We start from the raw sequence: 20,959 nt of genomic DNA on the forward strand, positions 1-20,959 counted from the left end.
TGGCAAAATGAGTAAAGTTTTATTGGCTGGTTAAAATTACATAATTTTGCCTCTCTTCGTCTGTTTTGTCTACAGGGCATATCTCCCACCGGACAGGGTCGACCCGAGTCCCCCGTTTACACTAACCTCCAGGAGCTAAAGATCTCTCAGTCGTCTCTCCCACCTGTTCCCTCTTCCTCCCCTCTGCATATACTGGGCGACTGGGAAACGCACAAAGATAAGAGTGGAAGAAACTTCTACTACAACCGCATGACTCAGGAGAGGACCTGGAAACCGCCCCGCTCTCGAGACGGGCTCACTCGTGGGGACACGTCCAACTCTGGAGACATGGAGGTAACACAACTGGAAAAATGTCCATTGAAAAGTCCATGTTGGTCAGCTATGTAAATAATATATATCTAATTTATTTCATCTGTAAACATACCATCTTTGCACTGATGTAATAATGATAATGTGAGTGTGACTCTGTGCCCACATGCTTGTGCATGTGAAAGTTTGAACTAGGCCGGAGTTGAAGTAGGTCTTCAGTCTATATTTAAGCCTTTGGAAAATGCTGTTCAGATATTTAAGCTTCAACAGACGGCTGACCCAGCTTCACTCAGAACAGAGTGGAGCAACTTGTTCTCTGCGGAAATCACCATTATTACAGATTTTTGTTATTTTATTTTATTTTTTACCAAAAATGTGTTGTTATTCTGGTCTCTGTAAACACTGACATGTATGTCTGTATTTACAAGAGTACAATGTTTGACCCGTTTTCCAAATTCATTTAGTCTTATCTGAAGTTTCAATCTAAGTTTTACTCTTGCCATTGTTCGTAGCTGCCATCTAGTGGAAAAATGTGGCCATAATAAAAGGGGGACATGCTGTTTTTTTTTTGTTGTTGTTGTTTATCAGTTAAAATCCTATCCATTACAGGTGCTCTAACTAAGAACTAAATCAGTATTTTTTTTTTAATAATAATAATAATTGTAATATTATTGTTTTATATATATATATATATATATATATATATATATATATATATATATATATATATATATATATATATACATATATATATATACATATATATATATATATATATATATATATATATATATATATATATATATATATATATATACATATATATATACATATATATATACTATACATATATATATACATATATATATATATACATATATATATATATTATAATGATCACAAAAATATGTATATTTTTAGTGTAATATTTTGAGTATTTTAATTAAATGCATAGGTGGATTATTAATATGTAATAGTAATTCAGATGTAATAATATAATATATAATATAATATTTAATAATATATAATAAATATTATTGCAACTTTTATCATTGTTGTACAACTATATGTAATAGTAATTCAGATTTATTATTATAATATTTATTATAATATTAATAATAAAATGTGTATTCATGTTTATTTTTAAAATAATAATATATTGCTTTTTACCAATAATAATAATAGTAATAATAATAATAGTGATATTTTTAAATACTATTAAAAAGCATTGTTATATTAAATTATATTTTAAATATAATATTTATAATAAAAATAAATAGTGCATTAAAATGTATTATTTTTAAATAATTTTCTTTTTACTGTTGATTACTGATAGTTATAATAATAATATATTTGTTTTGTATAAAAATATTTATTTTATTATATTTGTATTAATATTTTTATTTTATTTTATTGTATTTATATTTTTTTTTTATATAATATTTTTAAATAAATAACATTTGCATTCACATTTTTATTATTATTTTTTTTTTTTTTAATTTATTTTTGTTTTTGATATTGTTTTTTTGTTTTTCTCTTATCTTTCTGCCATTTTTACTGTATTCTTCAGCATTTGTCTTCTGAGGAGAATTGCCCCAGCACACGCTCCAGTCAGTCAGACAGTCAGTACGGATCGCCCCCTAGAGGCTGGTCTGAGGAACTGGATGAACATGGCCACACACTCTATGTATCTGAATACACCAATGAGAAGGTGCCAGAAGGAGCTGCTTACATACAGAAATCTCTTTTTGTTTTGAATGAGAGGCAGAGTAACAAATCTTTTTTTGGCAGTGGATTAAGCATGTGGATGAACAAGGGCGGCCGTATTACTACAGCGCTGACGGATCCCGCTCAGAATGGGAGTTACCAAAAGTAAGTTCAAGTTATTTCCTCAGAAATTCCCAGACAGCCTTTCTTCTGTCTCTAGATCAAGTGTGATCATTGACTGCTTTAGCTTTAGTGTTAAACAGGGCAGTAGGAGGATTCCTGGGAAAATCTAAAAGTAACCCTGATTCTCTAATCTAGTTAGTTGAGATCAGTGTCTCTAGTGCCCCAGTCGCTGCTGGACACTGTTTATCTGACCACACGCTTCTCTTTTATTACACATCCTCTCACTCTCATTCCATCTAACACACACACACACACTTATCTTTTGTTTCTCTTCTTTGAGCGGGTTGGGTGGGCTTATGTTCGGAGGAGGGGATCTGACCGCACATGGTGCTGTGGACGGTGAGGAGAGAGGTACCTTTGTTTACTTTTGTGTGTCTTTATCACTGCCAATACTTGTTTTGTATATAAACTAATTGGATTCTTTTAACCAATCTATTTTCTATCTTAAAACATTTTCCTGTAGAATTATGTATGCATGATCTTCTGAATGTTATTTTTGTGGTGACTCTGCTAGCGCACATTATATTTTGTGTTTCTCGCATCACTAATTGGACTAATCTGTCACTTTCTCCTTCTCTTTTTCTTCCTGTTTGTTCCCAGTATAATCTCTCTCCTCCAATCTCTGGAGAAGCTCCTACGAGTCACAGTTTGGAAAGGAAAGAGCAGGAGGCCATTGTGCTGACCAAGTGGAGACACAGCACCTATGTGCTGGACATCAGTGACAAGGTATGCGTCTATGTTGTTAAACACAAACAAATCTTCTTTAGCACAACTAGAGCACAAAATAATCTTCACAATTCAGTTTTTTGTGCAATATATATGAATTCATACAATTTAAAAGTTTGAGGTCAGAACATGTTTTTGAAAGAAGGCTCATGTTCATCTAAGTTGATTTAGTTGATCAAAATATTGTAAAAACAATAATATTGCGAATATTACAACAAATTAAAATACTGTTTCTATTTTATCTGTTGTATTTTTTTTTCATGTTTTATGTTATGTTTATGTTATAATTCAAATTGAGTGACCCTAATTGGATTCAATAAAGTTCACCAAAAATCACGCTATTATTAAAAATAAATCAGGTAAAAATGGTTAACCTTTAACAAAAAATAAACATAAGAACATTAAAAAAAAAAAAAGAATAATAGAAATAGTATTTTAATAATTTTTAATTTTAAATGCAAATTTTATTTTATTTATTTTAATTTTTGATGCTAGCAATGCCAAAATCATGGGGTTCATTTCTTGCAAAATTATCATCCTTGAACTGATACAAATTTACACCTTCAACACAATGTATATTTCCTCAGAAAAAATGTTTGCAAAATGCAAAAATGTAAATCGAAATACCCTCAGAGGATAGTTGAGAACCTGACATACCAAAATACAACATTTTTTTTTTAAATGTATTTTATCTTAAGTTAACCTGCATGTAGCCTAAAAGCCAATTAAAGGCTGTCCAAGTCATTTTTTCCTTCACTCAGATGCCAGTGAAGATTAACACAGACCAAATATATTTCCTCTAGGAGAGCACAAGGCTTTTAACAGTCCTTAATCTTGCGCATTTTCCATGCATGCGAGTGTGTGTGTGTGTGTGTGTGTGTGTATGAGTGTGTGAGTGCATATGGTTTGTATTTTATCTTGTTAGTCATTTATGCTGGTTCTGTAAAGATGCTAAATGAAACAAGCCTGACATTATGTTGCTCTTGTGTCGCACAATGGTTTTCATTCCAGCTGCCATTCAAAAGCAGATGGTACAGCGTTAAACACCTCCCCAGGGGCTTCGGCCTGTCCCTGTACAGAGAAGTTAGTCGCCTCATTATGCTGTAACCAATCAGATGTGATTACAGACTTCTTGATTTCTTCACTTCACAAATTGAAATAGTTTTCAAGCGAATCAAGGAAACAAATTTGTGTTGATCAAAACCTGCTCAGATCTGCAGTTTATCATTTACTCGTGATGTATCTGGTTGTGATGCTTATTTGTATGCTTGCTTTATACTAACTCCTCATACAACTAACAACTGACATCTCTTTTTTATTCTTGTCCATGTTCTTACAAATCATTCATGGCAAGACAGTGATTTTGACCATTATCTGTCATGCAAACCCTGATAAATCAGCCTTTTTCTCTTAGGAGATTCTTAACTGCCTTCGGAATAAGTCTAACTTTTTGTATTCATCCTCTAACTCCCTCTATTCTGAATGTTTAACACCGCACCTTTTCTGCTTGCAGGAGTCTGTAAATGCCAAACACAACTCTCCTGAATCAGACTCCTGCCCCTCTTCACCCAAACACCCCTCCACTGTTAGTATACACACTAACCCATGTGATTTTATGCATGCTCTTTTCAGTGTATTAACATTTAGATGTCTTCTAAATGCATGTTATCATCAGAATGGGTAATACAAATTTCCAAATTTAAATACTACTGCTACATACTATTATAATCATTATATTAATATATATTAATATACAATATTATTATTTTATTTACTCTTTTATTTAATCTTTTTCCTTTTTTAATATATATACATATATATATATATATATATATTTATATATTTATATATATATTTATATATATATATATATATATATATATATATATATATATATATATATATTTTATTTACTTATTTAATCTTTTTCCTTTTTTACTAAGTTCATTTTTCTCCTCTGTAGCCCTCAGAAAAGTGTGGTGTTCTCAATGTCACCAAGATTACTGAACATGGCAAGAAAGTCAGGTAAAAACTAATAAAATGCTAATATTTATGCAATATATATTCTTAAAGGTAATGTTGTGGCCTTTCTTTATACTTCAAAGAATTAATATATTGTGCTGCAGTGAAAAATGTAAGCACTGGTCATTTAAAAAATGTTTTGATTACCTTGATCTTTAGAATAAGTGTTACAGATGCATCTATTGTTTTTATTGTCCTGCAGGAAGAATTGGGCCTCCACCTGGACTGTCCTGCAGGGATCCTCTTTACTTTTTGCAAAGGGTCAGGGCAGCGGCACCAGCTGGGTATGCATTCATACTGGGATACAATGGTCTGTTCATCTAGGACAAATATGGAATAATTCTCTTAACCCTGTTAGTCAGCATTATTTAAATTTACATGCTTTGAACGCTGACAGGATTCCCCATAGTCTACCTCAAAATTGCCTGCATTTATTCAGGAGTGTATCATGCAAACTGCATCCACCTTCAGTGCTCAGCAACAATTATAAACAAAAAGAGACCTACATGCTTTTATCTAAAATCTGTAGCATTCAGATTGCTATTAATATTAGCTCTCTTGCCGATTTGTACCTCTCTCCTTCATTTATATCTCCCATGTGTGTTGTGAGTGTGATTTCATGCATCATCACTCTCTTTTCTGTTCTGTTCCTTTCTTCCATCTCTTCTCTGTCTCTTCAAAGTCGTACTGCCGCAATGGTTCCTTTCCTGAACTCCTCCTTTCATTGCTAAGTAACTGGAAGCGTTCGATTAAGCCCCGGCCTGCAGTGTCCTACACGCACTGTAGACGCAGCCGGGCTCCCTCTGTATGTGTCAGCCTCTCTGGACAGAATGAATGTGCCCTCGATGCTGATCCAGGAACAGTTATTTTTTATTTAAAAAACTTTTTAAAAAGGCTAAAATGTTAAACATTAATGGTATTTAATATAAGTTCATTATTTAAATAATTATGAATGAATAATAGGTTGTGTGATGCAGATCTGTTTTGAGATCAGCTGAGCAGGGCAGCTTGTCACCCGTTTTATTTGTGCATGTCCTACTTTCTGCCTGTGCGCCACACTTATCGCCCCCCTGCTATGTGCCTGAAGTTAGTTCCTCCAGCAAGAGAGAGTGAATTTCAAACTTTTACGATGTCAGATAACCAGACCTAGTAAATGAAAATGGATGCACTAAGAACCTTAAGATTGTTGGCATGCATTTCTGCATATTCAGACTAATTTATTTTATGCAATTTGAATGTGTAAGCATCAGTACACAAAATGGAGCTTATCATTGCGCTAAGCAAAATGTGGGAATGCTCTTTGCAAACCTAGGCCGTAAATTATAAAACAGTCAAGTGTGTGCATTGTGCATTTAATATTCCAGTCTAACCTATTATTGTACCTTTGGCTCCCAGAACTAATTGACACTTAAAATGCAGTGTAACTCGCTTTTGACCCAGAAACATCACTATAGCTTGTGTTTAACAGCACTGTACTAAAGAGAATCCTAAATAACTCTTGAAGATTTGCTTAAAGAGTGACAGGATTTAAAACAAGTTTATTTACCTTCTTTTTCAATTTGGAGGCAACCAGTCCAAACCCGAATTTACAGTGGACCTGCGAGGTGGTTCGGTTGAGTGGGCATCCAAAGACAAGTCCAGCAAGAAACATGTCATTGAGGTGAGAGTCAGCTCATTTTACTTTTGAATTTCTTAAAATACTCATTGTTAGAATCACTTAAAGGGATAGTTCATCATAGCAACTATCCATATACAATATAAGTTTTCCTGTATTACCTACAGATATTCTTACTGTAACTGAATCTGTCCTGACTCTTGCCTAATATGCTCCCACTGACCTGATCTGAACTTTGACCCCGGCAGCTGAAGACACGAGTGGGCACAGAGCTGCTGATCCAGTCTGAGATTGACAGTGTTATCAATGACTGGTTCAGAGCGCTTTCTGAGACCATCAACACACATGTGAGTGAAATCAACACACCCAATAAATATATAGCATAAACGGCATACATTGATGTTATTAATGGTGATCATGATAATGCATGTGTTGTAGGCTTGGGAGTCTGATGAGGCCATTGAAGAGGACATGCCTGAGTCTCCAGGAACTGAGAAACACGACAAAGAGAAAGACCCACGAGACTCCAAGAAAAACAGAGGTACAGAAGACAGACATTTGTAAAATAAATCATAGCTACGTAAAGTTTGTTGAGTCGTGACACACACGTGTGTTTGTACAGTCGTAAAGAACCCCAGTTTGGATTCATCTGAGCAGAAGAAGACCAGAGTCAAACTGAAGAAGTTCCTCACACGGAGACCAACATTACAGGCTGTCCGGGACAAGGGCTACATAAAAGGTAAAATACACTGATATAAGCACAAACAGCTTTTGTGAATGATCTACATACAGAGGAAAGAGAAGACACCTCTGGTAACCCTTCTGTCTGTTCTCAGATCAGGTGTTTGGCTGCAGTTTGACTGCCCTGTGTCAGAGAGAAGTTACTTCCGTGCCTAATTTTGTCAAGATGTGCATTGAGCATGTGGAAAATACAGGTATTTATCTGTTTGTTTCATCAGTTGAATTACTAATACATTTCTGAGTTGTCATTCTAGGACTACATTCACTTCCTGTCTTGTTTCTCTGTATCTGTTTCTCAGGCTTGAATGTTGATGGCTTGTATAGAGTCAGTGGAAACCTGGCTGTCATACAGAAACTGCGCTTTGCGGTCAATCACGGTAGGGAAGAACTGTTTTGTTCTGAATATAGTTGTTCCAAACGATATAATCTCGCAAACCGTTCTCACACACCAGTCTTGTTCCTGTTAAAATAAAGCTGAAATAAAATGAAATATTAGATGGAACAACTTAAACTTGAAAAGCTTACTAATTAACTAATTACTTAATAAATTAAAATGACAAAAGCACATAAAATTACTTAAACGTATACTAAAATGAAAATGAAAATATAAAACAAATTTTGCTAATTCAAAATATTAATACATTTTATGATAGTATATACTGTAAATGATTCTGAAATAATCAGATTGGTTGTAGAAAATGATTGTTTATCAGTCTGATATTGTGGGTCAGCAGCTTTGGTTTGAATCGGTATGAAGGATGTGTTTATATGTCTGCAGATGAAAAGGTGAATCTGGAAGACAATAAATGGGAGGATATCCACGTGACTACAGGTGCTCTGAAGATGTATTTCCGGGAGCTTCCAGAGCCTCTGTTCACTTACGCATCCTTTAATGACTTTGTCGAAGCCATCAGTGAGTTCTTTATTTCTCTGGATTGATTAATACACAAACAAATGTAACTGTATCCTTTCACTGTTTTACATGCTGTTTTAGATTTTTGAACATTTTTAAACTAAGGAATGTTATGATGTAAAATAAAGATGAAATCTACATTTTCAGCAACCATTGCTCCAGTCACATGACAAATCACACAAATAATTCTAATATACTAATTTGGTGATCAAGAAACATTTTATTAATGTTGTGCTGCTTAATGTTTTTGTGGAAACTGGGACATTTTTTCAGGATTTTGATTAAAAGTTCAAAAGAACAGCATTTATTTGAAACAGAAATCTATTTTAACATTTGATCACTGGATAAAAGTGTTAATTAATTAAAAAATAATAATTTTATTGACCCCAAACTTTTTTTTTTTAATAAGGGGATGTCCATAGAATGGACATTGATTTTATTATTACACACCCAGAATACTAAGAAAGCATCAACCACAAGAGGGAGCAGTTTGACTTGGGTTGGGAATAGTTTTTCCTCCCCTTCCTAGATTTAGATCATCAGTAGCATCTTGACCGTACCCTAATCCTGCTTTTTTCTTTTTGCTTACTTTTCAGAACACTCCGATTATAAGCAGCGAGTCCAATCCATAAAAGACTTGATCAAACAGTTGCCAAAACCCAACCAGGAAACAATGAAAGTGTTATTCAGACACCTGAAAAGGTAAGGAATTGCTCCTGTCCTTGTTTTAAATGGAACATTAGTATATTATGCAGAGGCCCAGGATGGATATGTCGTTTTGAGTTAATAAGCCTTCCTTTCCAAACCATCATCATTCATTATTGATTTAGGGCCATGCTGGTGTGTGTGATTGTTAGAGGTGAGGAGGGTGTGGTCAGTGCTCTGCACAGCAAGCCTCTATCGAGTTATCTCACTGTATCCATTACTGGGACAGACCTGGAGACTAGCCAACTACATCATTATGAGAGAGAGAGAGAAATGTGGAGCAGGAGAGAGTCCACCACATCCTACTGATGCATTGCCATTGGCACTGGGTGTGATGCACGAGCCACAGAGCGAGAAAGACAGTCTTGAGAGCAGAAGACAGAGACGGAGAGACAACATGAAGGGCTGTATGGAGGAAAGTGTGAGCGTGAGGTGCCGTAGTTAATCCAGGCGTGGCGGCCTGTGATTGTGATGCAGTAGGAATGTAATTCAATTAGTTAACAGCCTTGACTGTGACATCAACCTTGGGAGCTTCACAGGAAATGGCAGATGTGGAGAACACAACTGTTATGTTGCTGATGCTCCAGGCTCTTTTAGTAGATGTTGTTTAGTGTTGACTATCTGTATGAAGTGATGTCCTCTTTCTGGCAAAGACCCATCCATCTAGACAGGAAGAGACTGATTGACATTTAAAATGACCAATTAAATTGCACTGACATTAAAATGTTGGCCAATGCTAAATTTAGATACTGTTTCTTTTATTTTTATTTATTAATGAATAAATAAAACACTAAAAAGTACAGTCAGTTATTTTAAAGTGAGTTTAGGCATCACAGCATTGTAATGTACATTATGAAAAATGGATAATCAATTTGAGATTTGCCATAGATTACATTTAACACTAATTATTAATGTTTTTAAAGATTTGTGTTTTTTGAGAGTTGGTTTATGTGATTTTTGGTTTGTTGTAGATTACATTTATAATTAAGTATACAGTACTGACTGGTATATCTGTCGATCAGTTGTTTTATAATATCTGATCAATTATTATTTACAAAAAATAATGGGAAAAAACTTGTTTACATAATTGCATTACTGTTCAAAAGTTTAGAGTTTTTTTGTTTGTTTGTTTTTTGAAAGAAGCCTCTTCTGCTCACCAAGGATGCTTTTTATTTTAATCAGAAATACAGTAATATTGTTTTGAAAAAAGTACAGTAATATTGTATTGAAAAAAGTTTAGTAATTCAGTAATACTGTTTTTTTTTTTTTTAAAAATATAGTATTGTAATATTTTTTAGCAGTCATTACTCCAGTTGAAAAAAGTTTGTAATCTTTCAGAAATCATTTTAATATGCAGATTTAGTGATCAAGAACATTTATTTGTTTTTGTTTTTGATAAATTGAAAGTTTAAAATAAAATAAAAAATTGATTGAAATAGAAATCTATATTATAAATCTATTTATTGTCACTATTTATCAATCTAATGTGTCCTTCCTAAATAAGAGCATTAATTTTTTTCTATATATATATATAATGTGTCCTTCCTAAATAAGAGCATTCATTTTTTTCAAAATATATATATTTTTTAACATTAGTGTATATAAGCTTACATCTTTTCTAGAGTCTTTTTTGGTTTTGATTCAAGAGGCAATGACTGGTATAACGACTACTGTGTGATTTACCTGAAAGGAGATAGAAGAGTCCCTACTAAAACTACTTTTTTTTTCTTGTAGATATACTGTAGGTTTATGAAGCAGCTTTTTATAACCATAAATTGTTAACTGTACCTCTGTTATCACATCCATTCCAACCCTTAAAATAATCATGAGCTATAAAGCTGCTTCTTCAGTGGCAGGTGAGAGTCACATGAATCTTTAATCACTCTGGGCTTTCTTTAGGGAGTTGTCTTGTTCAGTCTAGTGAGGTCTGATCATTTCTACAGTATTTCACCTTAATTTTGCTCTCAGGCTCATGAAGTGTCCATTGCTTCCTCTCTTCGAGATTTGCTTTAATCTTTTGTAAATCTGAAATTATGCTATATTTTGACATGTCTGTGCATGCACATTATTTGAAGACAAATTTAAATGTGTTTTTAGGGTCATCACCTTCACACCTTCAGCAACTACAAGTTCAAATGAAGTGGGACATAAACAAAGAAAACTCTATTTTCACTCTACATTTAGAGTGAATCATTTTCCCCATGTTGTTGTATGAGACTGTGCCTTACTGTGTAATTCTGAATGCAATTCGAGACCGGTATTGAGTCTCAATCGTAATTGCTATATCAAACACGCACAATGACATTTGCCTTTGCCTCCATTTGCATTTAAATGGCTCTTGGTCCACTGTAACTCAAAATGGAGGACAGAGGCATAGCGTTCCAGAAAAATTATGGTCTGACATTTTGCTGTTGCAGGGAAAAGGCATCTGTATTTGTGTAATTTAAGCACAATACCCAAACATTTTTCCTAATACAAAATCTCCAGCGTTGGGAAGATTTGGCATTTTAATGTGAAGTAGATTGGTTTGCATGTGGTTAAGAAAAGAATGCATTTACCTGCCACAAATTCACCTTTCACTATTTCTTTGTCAGACAAACGGAAGCTCTTTATTCACAAAATATGAGCTCTGCTGTTGATTGATGGTTGTTGTTTTTTTTTTTTTACCCAATTTACAGGGAAAAAAAGACAAGACACTTATTCTCTCTTTCTTTTTCAGAGTGATAGATCATGGCGAGGTGAACAGGATGACTACCCAGAGCGTGGCTATCGTGTTCGGCCCAACCCTGCTGCGGCCAGAGGTGGAGACGGGCAATATGGCGGTTCATATGGTCTATCAGAACCAGATTGTAGAACTCATCCTTCTAGAGTATGACAACATTTTTGGCAGGTAGAATCAATCCAGAGAACATAATGCCAGTTTAACATCTCATATCCATCGCACAAAAACACACCACTGCTTAACGGAGTATATAAACAAACGTGAGTGGATTTACTGTGACATATGACTGGATATAAGCAAAGAAAATGAATACAGGAAGATTCTTTATGCACTTAATATTTTTTGAAGTTTTGAGGATATACACATTTTTCTTTCTTTTTTTTTTTTTCCATTTGGATTGTCTTTCCTTGGCTTAGAATAAGCTGAATGGACTTTTGGACAATTATGGATGGTCATTAGTCTCCATTGTGCACTCTTTTTTTGAGTAATGGGAATATTTTCCTTAGTTGGACACTGGAATGGACTTTATCTTCGCCAGTAGTGACGACTCGAGTGATAAATTACTGAGAGGACACTTTCAAGTCTCACCAGGTTGAGTTCTTTGCAGTGAAATGTTTAAAAGAAATACTAATTTTGGGTTTGATTTATTCAGACACATAACTGACTTGTATCTGGGCTCTCGCAGGGCTCAGAGTTTTCGTTTTTCGTAATTTTTTCCTGTGGAATAAGCTGAAAGTGCACTGTATTAGGAGACAGTATTTTTTGACACTGACTACTGACCTATGGATAGTGGGGTCGATTAAATTGGACAATGATTAATAGTCAGTATTAGGACAGGAATCCTGTTTCAAATTGGAAAAACTCTTTGTTTCTTCCATATCCAGCCATGTTTGCCCTCCATCCACACCTCCCTAAAGTTTACTGGAAAAGTTGTGCGCCTCATGCTACTGGATAACAGACATGCTCGTCACACAGTTGTGTCATCCAATAGAAAAACTTCCTTTTAATGAAAAGACCCTCCCTTCAATGAAATATCTGGATTTTCATGTGTTTGAGGTCAAACCTGTGCTGTTTCCTTGGAATAAATGAACTGTGTTGTGCTGAATAGTGTAACAGTATGCAGACAACCAGATCTCTCCAGAAGAGCTCTCAAAAACAGTCAGAGATCTCATCTCTCACCCTTGTATCTCTCTAGGCTTACTGGAAAAAGAAAGGTGAGCTGCTTAGATCGGCATTTAGGCCTTACACGGTTTCAGATCAATACAGAATATTCATCTTCTGTTTCCTGCTCTGCCCCTGGATGGAAAGGAGCTTGATAACAAATTGACAGGATGGTACTGGAAATAGTGCTGCAGTTAGTGTTCACTGAAGGTACGCATGGAAAACGCCTTCTATGTCTCGTTTTTAACAAAATTCTGAAAACATATGTACAGAATACTTCAACAAGAACTTAAACCTATTGTACAAAAAAGAAGTGTGATGGCTTGAAGTTGTGTGTCAGTAACAAGTATAAAAATCTAATTTTGTTGATGTATGGAAGAAGGAAATGAGTATTAGATGGGACGGGGGAGTGGTGATGTCATCACGCATTGTGAACTGCACATTTTGAATGTAATTTTCAGACTAACTGCTGTTTCTGAAATTGACGTCTAATTCTAATTAAAAAGACAAAAACTCATGGATAATATTAAAGTGATAATGCTCGAGTTATTAGTCTAGTGTTTATTTTCATTGTTCATGTGTCGTCATTTATTTCCTTCCTTTTATTAGAGTGATTTAAAATTAAAAAAAAATAAAATAAAATCCTGTTTATTTGAGCAGAGCAGATAGTAAAGCACTTTTCTGTATTTTTAAACATTTATTCAGAAGCTTTATTAAAACGCTGTAGTAATTAGTTTAATTCAAAACACCCTTTACCAAAATATTAATTTCCTTAAAGCTTAAATTTATGGTGTTAGTTTAGCTTTATATAACTCACTCTGTTTTTCTAGACAGGAATCTATGAAAAAGTGACATGGAAAATGACAGAATAGTGACTGGGTGGAGATCAAATCAAACACCTGCTTGAAAGCATGAGCTGTACAGGCTAAAAAGAGAAAACAATTAGCTCATATCCATAATTTATAGCTCTGACCACACTCTGCTGCAGCCGGGGCCCCAGAGGTGTCTGAATTGCACACCATATGCTGCTGCGTGTCTGTGGGGCAGAGGTGCCAGGAAAGCCCCTGGTCTTGTGTGTCCGTGGAGGCCTAAGTTTGGTGAGGACATTTGAGCAAGCCATTATGACCCATAAAACATTCATGACTTTGACTCTTCTTTTTTCCTCTATATGTCTATCATTTTCTGTTGCATCTTGCTCAGTATGAGTGACAGACTCTGACCAAGAACATGTTTGTGTGCCTAAAACGTATATGACTGAAGACTTTCATAAACGATAATTGAGTTTGCATCTTCAGGGATCCATTTTCATATCTGCGTTTTGGAGCCCCAACTAAACTGAGTAATCGTGTTCATTAAAAAAAAAAAAAAACATTTTGCACATTTGCTGCTCTGTGCAACCGCTCCGATATGAATAAAAAAGTGCTGTTAGTTAAACTCTGCTGAATGAGTCTATCAGATCAAGAGGAAAAGAAGAAATAAGCCGAATCTTGCGAATTTGACAGCAACACAACTTAATTTGCATGTATGAGGAGAGCAGATTAAATAATTTTATTTGACAGGGTAACTACTTTTATAGGGCTACATATAAATGTAAACTGTTTTGTGGGCTGTATATCTGTATGCATGCAGGCTGAATGACATTTATAGGAATGTCCTAGCAGCTGATAAGCATCCGTCTGCTGTTACTTTAAGCTTTAAGTGATATTATCAGGGTTCAAGATGCCTCTTGTGCAAAATAATTGACCATTAATGCAAATATTGCACAGAGATGTAAACCACGCCGGATACAGGGCAAACATGATGTTGAAATCCATTTCCTTTCCCTAACTGGCTTTTATAAGGGAATTGTGTAAATATTGATGGTACTTTCATGTAAAGTTTTGCTTATTCCTCATTTGAGACACTCCTGAGTCTTTGCAAATACCATCTCAAGTACCCCTTAAAATAAACCCTAAATGCACACGGGCATTAGTACTTTAAATGTTATCTGCCCATGCTTTGGTATTAATGAAGTTCGCATGGTTGGACTTGATGGTTTTGCATTGGGAAATTCAATGCATTTTAAATAGACGCCTGCTTGCGGGATTTACATAAGGTAATTGCACAAAGCTGGAAATACTATGCCTGCAATAGGGCCGTTCCCTCTTCTTGTGCACTAATACAATCAACCCCATTAAGTAGGCCGTAAATATGGAGCTGCTGTATCATACGAGCCTGACAGATAATGGACCCCTCTGCTCGTCCATTTACTCATCCTGGGTGAAGCCTGATTGGTTTATCCGTACTCCATCATCTGACCCAGCATTAAGAGCTTGTAAATTTTGCAGCAGAGAACACCTGAAGAACCCTGCCTGGAGTTTTATAGAGTGTGTGTGCCAATATGCAAATATGGGTCATTATATAAAATTGGCGCCTCTTCCAGAGTGCCAGACAAGAAGTTCCTTTTTTGCAAGATTTTCAAAATTCTGTCCAGCATATAATATTTAAGTGTTCACATATGCACTGTGCCATCTGTAGATAAATGATTGCTTTGGGAAATTATGCCTTAAAAGTAACAAAGCTATTAAATATGACATTCTTGAAGTCATTCTTGAAACAACACAGTGCTTCTTAGAAAATTAAACACCGTTATTCCTGCAAATATTAGTTATCAACTGTTTACTGAACAAAATCATAAAAAGAGATTTTAGTTTATTACTTTAACATTGAAAAGAGCACGAAAGTGTTAATGCACAACTATTAAGAAGTATTTTTAAAAAAATGTCAAATAAAACAAAAAAGTAATAAGAAAACAACAAAATGCTAGCTTTTATTTCTATACTTTTGTTCACATAAAAATGTTAATATTAATATATTATTTAAAGGTATTTATATAATTATTTAACTAAATTATTTATAAAATTATGGATCCCCGCACATGACATGCAGAAAAAAAAATTGTGCACAAGATTTACTAATTTGTTCCCTCGATGTACTAAAACTTGCACACGATTACCAATTACTTCCCTCGATTTGCTTATTCGTTCCCTCGATTTGCTAAATCGTGTGCACAATTTACTAATTCAAGGGAACGAAATAGTAAATTGTGCGCACAATTTATAATTTGAAGGCACGATTTAGCATACTATTTTTTTCCTGCATGCCATGTGCAGGCCTCCTTAATAAAATAAATAGTAAATATAAAATAAACATCAGAAAGTTTCTGATGTTTGTAGAAAAATTTTCACAGTAGCACAAGTAAAGCTTTACACATGCACTCGCCCAAAAAAGGTACAAAGCTGCCACTTGGGTGGAACACTCAGAAAAAAAAGGTACAAAACTTAAAAAGGTACTAAAATGTACAAATTATGTACTAAAATATTTTAAGGTACTAATATACACTCTTTAGGGGTAATCAAGGTACAAAGGTATACCTTTTTGAGTGGTACAGCCCCAGTTACATCTTTGTACCTTATTTACCCCTAAATGGTACATATTAGTACTATAAATTACACATTAGTACTTCAAAACACATTAATATTTTAATAAGTTCATATTAGTGCCTAAAGTGCCTAAACATACTGTATTTGTAGCTTTTGAAAGGGCACCGCCCCAATGACAGTTTTGTACCAGTTTTCTGAGAGGAAACATGTAGGCCTATACGAAGGACACAAATGACTCACATTTCTATAGTCACTACATTTTTAATAGGACAGGCATGTCTTAAAAGAAGACAAGTGAAGACAGGAGTTGAATTGGAAAGTTTAATGAGAAGCAAAGAGCACTACAGCTTTAAAAATTTCTCATACATCAGCTCAAACACACCCTAAAGTAAAGACAGTGAAACCCTCTAAAGCCAGGCATCTTGTGAGTAAGACTGACAGTAATTTAAAAGCAATGCCCCTCTTCGCTAGTCTCAAGTGATTCGGTCTCTCTCTACCCGTTAATTAGTTTGTCTCCAACTGCTGATTTAGCCTCGGTGTCCTTGCAGGAAGCCGTGTGGTGGGTCTCTTTTACAGGCTGATTAATCCTGTTCAGGCCCGTGGAGTGGTGTTAGACCCCGTCAGCAGCTTATTAGCATGTGTGCCTATAGCAGAGCCCCCGCTACTCCTAACGCTTAATAATACGTGTTACTTCAACGAACGTCCTTATTAGTGCTACTAAGTGACGATCACACTTATAAATAGTGCTGTGTGCTTTTTAATTAAGGTCTATGAAATCATAGGCTTGATGTGTGAGCTTGTGTGTGTGCGCGTGATAAATGAGGGGTGTTCGCACTGGTGTTTTGACTGCTGCTCCCATGAGTTTACCTCACACACTTTCCCTAACAAGAACACACACACACACTCTTCACACCTCGCTCTTGATGATTTATGATCTGAGGTGCAGCAGCCTCTTCACAGTGCAGTTTCAGAGATAAAGGCATGTAATGTTAAACATCAGTTAGGTCGTTCACTCATACAGTACAAGCAGCATTTCCCTTTGGAATTTTTATGCTTAAACAGGGCCGTAACCATCCTTGACATTGAAGGGGACGTGACAGTGTTTATTCAGACAGTCTTGTCTCAAATGCATGCAGGTATTTAATCACCTTCATGTTGTTGGAAAAAAAATATTTTTTATTTAAAGGGTCGTGTCTCAAATGCATGCAGGTATTTAATCACCTTCATGTTGTTGGAAAAAAAAGGGATTTTTTCTCCTGCTCAATACAAAATAAGATATTTGGAAGAATGTGAAACCAAACAGTTGCTGTTAGCTATTGACTTTCATAAAATAAAAAAAATAAATACTTTTAATTTTTTTTTTTTTTTATTGTTATATTTTCTACACTATCACTATGGAAGTCAATGGCTATACATCAGCTGTTTGGTTACAGACAGTCTTGTCTCAAATGCATGCAGGTATTTTTTGGAATTAATTTTGTTTGGGAAAATGGGATATGAATCAAAAATTTTTGGGTGAACTAAGCCTTTAAACAAAACCACAGTGGTTAATAGGCCTGTATATACTGGTTTGGAACAAATTGGGGGTGAGCAAATGACACCGGAATTTTTGGGTAATTTGTTTATACTTTTTCTTGTTGTTGGTTCTCTGTTGTAGTCAATTAATAACTCTCTGTAAGGACGTATATTTTCACAAATATAGCCTGCAATGTTCTTTTGAAGTTAGAATGTGAAAAAAATATATTTAAAGTTTGAATGTGAAAAAATAAAAGAAAAAAAAATATGCAAAACAAATAAATAAATAGTTAAAAATATCATTTTGAAATCAACAGCGAATGGGGACTGACTGTTGTTACAATTTCTTAAATGACTTTAAAAGTATCATAAAGTGTATTCCAAGTGCTCTGAAGCTAAGCAATGGAGAAACTGATGATCTTCACATCCGCCCTGTCTTCACAAAAGAAGAAGCTGAAATAATTGTTCTTTTGAGTTATTTTTTTTTTTTTATTCTCGGTGAATCTGTTTAACCGGTTTACATAATAGAAGTAAATTTTATAAATCGAACTGATTTGTTAAACTTAATTACTTGAAGCTTTTTATAGCTCAGTTGAGGAGAAATATGCGAATAAACGTAGGTCTGATCGTCATACTAGCTATCGCATGACTTTAGAATACTTGTATTGTAGCAAATAAATCGCACCGACTACTTTCACAGTGAATTTATGTACTATTCAGTGTAATTTCTTGGCCAAGACCATGCAAGAATTGTCACAGGGAACTAAATCAGAGAGAGTAAATGATGTAAAGACTAATTAAACCTCTGGGTTAGCTCGTGCTAATACTTTGTACACGATTAGCCTGATTGTTCATTAAGCTTCATAAGTTCTTGTCAGACGAACACTGAGGTCATGAATTCGTTGTAATGTTGTAACGTGAACACTAGGGTGTAATGAAGATCATGTTTTGGCTCTTCCACAGTCTTAATTCTTGCTGTCAGCTTATTTCTTTTGATTGCACATTATCCTTCTCCCAGAATCCACCTACACGTATTCTTCCCTCCTTTTCTGCTCCTCTCCTCCAAAGCAGAGCTGGAAAGAGTTTCCAATGCAAAATAAATCCATTTTGATGTTACTTACAGCTCTCTCTTCTTCTCTCTCCCTCTCTCAAGTATGCTCTCGCAATTCAGTTATGTTTAGAGGAGCTCTGGTGATTCATGCAGTTCAAGATATTCACCGTGCCCTATTTCTACCTCTCCCTCCTCCCCTCGCTCGTCTAATGAAGTTAGTGTGTATGCAGCGAAGAGAGAAGTAGATTAGAGCTGAGGTGATGAGGCAGAAGGGGAGCCTCAGTCCTCTTGTACGCAGACCGAGGAGGGGCTGCTGGGGTCGGCCGGGATGAATTCCCTCTGCTCCTGAGGTGGAGATCTAATTGATTTTTGTACCCTGAGCCATCTGGCTTAGAGTAAGTGTGTGTGTGTGTGTGGAAGACAACAGATCACTTCTTCAATCTGGTTTTGGGCTCACGTTTGTTATTTAAAAAGCATTGACTGCATGCTACTCTTTCTGTGGGGGATTCTAATTAAATCATTATGTGCTTGAGCATGTCTTTGACATCATCACTACAGGTCATCTGCGTTACCGAGGACAGACGACATCATCAGAAGGCTATCTTCATTTCACCTGCGAATATGTTCACCGAACACAATAACCAAGGTGTCTCGTGCTGTTTTTCATTTTAAAAATTATTCTTCAGTGACAAATAAAGATGTCTGAGATGATAAAAAGCAAAAAATCTAATTTTAAATGAAAGTGGCTATAGTATTCATGCTGTTTTCATAGATTTTGAAAAACATTTTCCCACAAAAATATTACTTGCAGTTTGAATAAATAGTGTTTTTTTTATCTATCTATCTATCTATCTATCTATCTATCTATCTATAGATAGATAGATAGATAGATAAGTATATATATATATATAATAGATTTGGAGCCATAAATTTGACCTGTACAAAATGTTCCTAAATAAATAATTATTCAAACTATCAAACAAACAAATAAATAAATTTTTACTTGGGTGGACAAAATGTGCTTTTTTTTCAAGCAATTACACATTTGATTTTTTATAAATAATACAAACTAATGACTGTTAAGAAATTATATATATATATAGAAATGTTAAAGAAATTTAAAAGACAACTAGTTTAAAAAATGATTTTATTATTATTAATTATAATGTTATTCATTTATGTAATTATGTATTTATTTATTAATTTCATTTATTTTTGCAGCGAAGCAGATTATCAGATTTGCTAATTAAGGCAAAAAGCTGATATGGAGATCATCTTTATGCTAGCATTATGCTCAGTTTCTTCAGACACGGTTAGTGAGCTCATGTTACAGCAGTGATGTTGTGCGTCTCTTCTTACAGTCTCCAAAGGATGATGGTATTACAAATACAGTATATATCAGCAACATCTATAACAGCATGTTACTGTAATGGATATTTGCTATTTGTATCAGTCTATAATAATATGTGTTTTTGTGTATTTCTGTTTGTTAGAAGATGTGGGGCAGTGTTAATATTCGGCCCTGTGGCACAGTCTCACTGCTGTATTCTCAGCTGGATCAGAATCAAATAAAAGAATCGGGTTAGGTCATATAAGGTTGAGTAGGGTTTTGCAGTCATTTGTACTATTTAAATAAACAAAAATGCAATTTCCACATCCAGCAAATGCCCAAAATGAAAATCAGGTGCACTGTTGCAAAGGTGCAAATGATTAGAAGCTCATTAGAGAGTAAATGGAGGGGCGCTGCCTTATATAAACATCAGAAACTTGTGGTGAGGTTTGGTCTTAGCAGCTGTGGAGTGTGGCTAAATCATGCTGCGATCAAAAGAGGCCCTCAGAAGAAACTTGCTGATGTTTGAGCAACATTTTAAAATGACTTTCAAACAATTCATTGTTTGTCACTCCACTGTCCAAAAAAAAAAAAAAAAAAAATCAGCTGGATATTTATCCAGCTTTGGTGGTCCAACCAAACTGCACTGAAGTCAGTGTGTAACCTCATGAAACTACATGTGATGTCAAGATGGGAAAAGGCACTCTTTTTTTTTTACATTTTATTTTTATTTTTTTTATCTAGGAATGGAAAACTCTGATAGCATTTCATCATTTACATATATTAATATACGTTTTTGTGTTTTTGTTTTTTTTTTTTTTTTTAGTTATGGTGTAT

General features: G+C 34.8%; 1 protein-coding gene across 4 annotated transcripts in view; it reads left to right on the plus strand.

Moving 5' to 3' along the window:
* arhgap12b (Rho GTPase activating protein 12b) overlaps window positions 1-13,349 on the plus strand; it is a 46,816-nt gene extending 33,467 nt beyond the window's left edge. The window contains exons 3-19 of one of the 4 annotated variants that reach the window (XM_042735561.1): window positions 76-333; window positions 1,880-2,020; window positions 2,101-2,181; window positions 2,800-2,925; window positions 3,937-4,008; window positions 4,889-4,950; window positions 5,150-5,231; window positions 5,630-5,752; window positions 6,506-6,607; window positions 6,811-6,909; window positions 7,001-7,103; window positions 7,185-7,301; window positions 7,399-7,497; window positions 7,603-7,680; window positions 8,082-8,216; window positions 8,813-8,918; window positions 11,641-13,349. In XM_042735561.1, the coding sequence (XP_042591495.1) occupies window positions 76-333; window positions 1,880-2,020; window positions 2,101-2,181; window positions 2,800-2,925; window positions 3,937-4,008; window positions 4,889-4,950; window positions 5,150-5,231; window positions 5,630-5,752; window positions 6,506-6,607; window positions 6,811-6,909; window positions 7,001-7,103; window positions 7,185-7,301; window positions 7,399-7,497; window positions 7,603-7,680; window positions 8,082-8,216; window positions 8,813-8,918; window positions 11,641-11,815 (1,959 nt within the window). In that variant the 3' untranslated portion in view covers window positions 11,816-13,349. Of the gene's footprint in view, window positions 1-75; window positions 334-1,879; window positions 2,021-2,100; window positions 2,182-2,799; window positions 2,926-3,936; window positions 4,009-4,438; window positions 4,511-4,888; window positions 4,951-5,149; window positions 5,232-5,629; window positions 5,753-6,505; window positions 6,608-6,810; window positions 6,910-7,000; window positions 7,104-7,184; window positions 7,302-7,398; window positions 7,498-7,602; window positions 7,681-8,081; window positions 8,217-8,812; window positions 8,919-11,640 lie in introns of all 4 variants that reach the window. The other 3 variants (XM_042735560.1, XM_042735563.1, XM_042735564.1) reach the window with 3 other exon arrangements.
* Window positions 13,350-20,959: the final 7,610 nt, after the last annotated feature.

This window comes from Cyprinus carpio, chromosome B12, assembly GCF_018340385.1.
Source record: "Cyprinus carpio isolate SPL01 chromosome B12, ASM1834038v1, whole genome shotgun sequence".
In the NCBI taxonomy this organism is placed as follows: domain Eukaryota; kingdom Metazoa; phylum Chordata; class Actinopteri; order Cypriniformes; family Cyprinidae; genus Cyprinus; species Cyprinus carpio.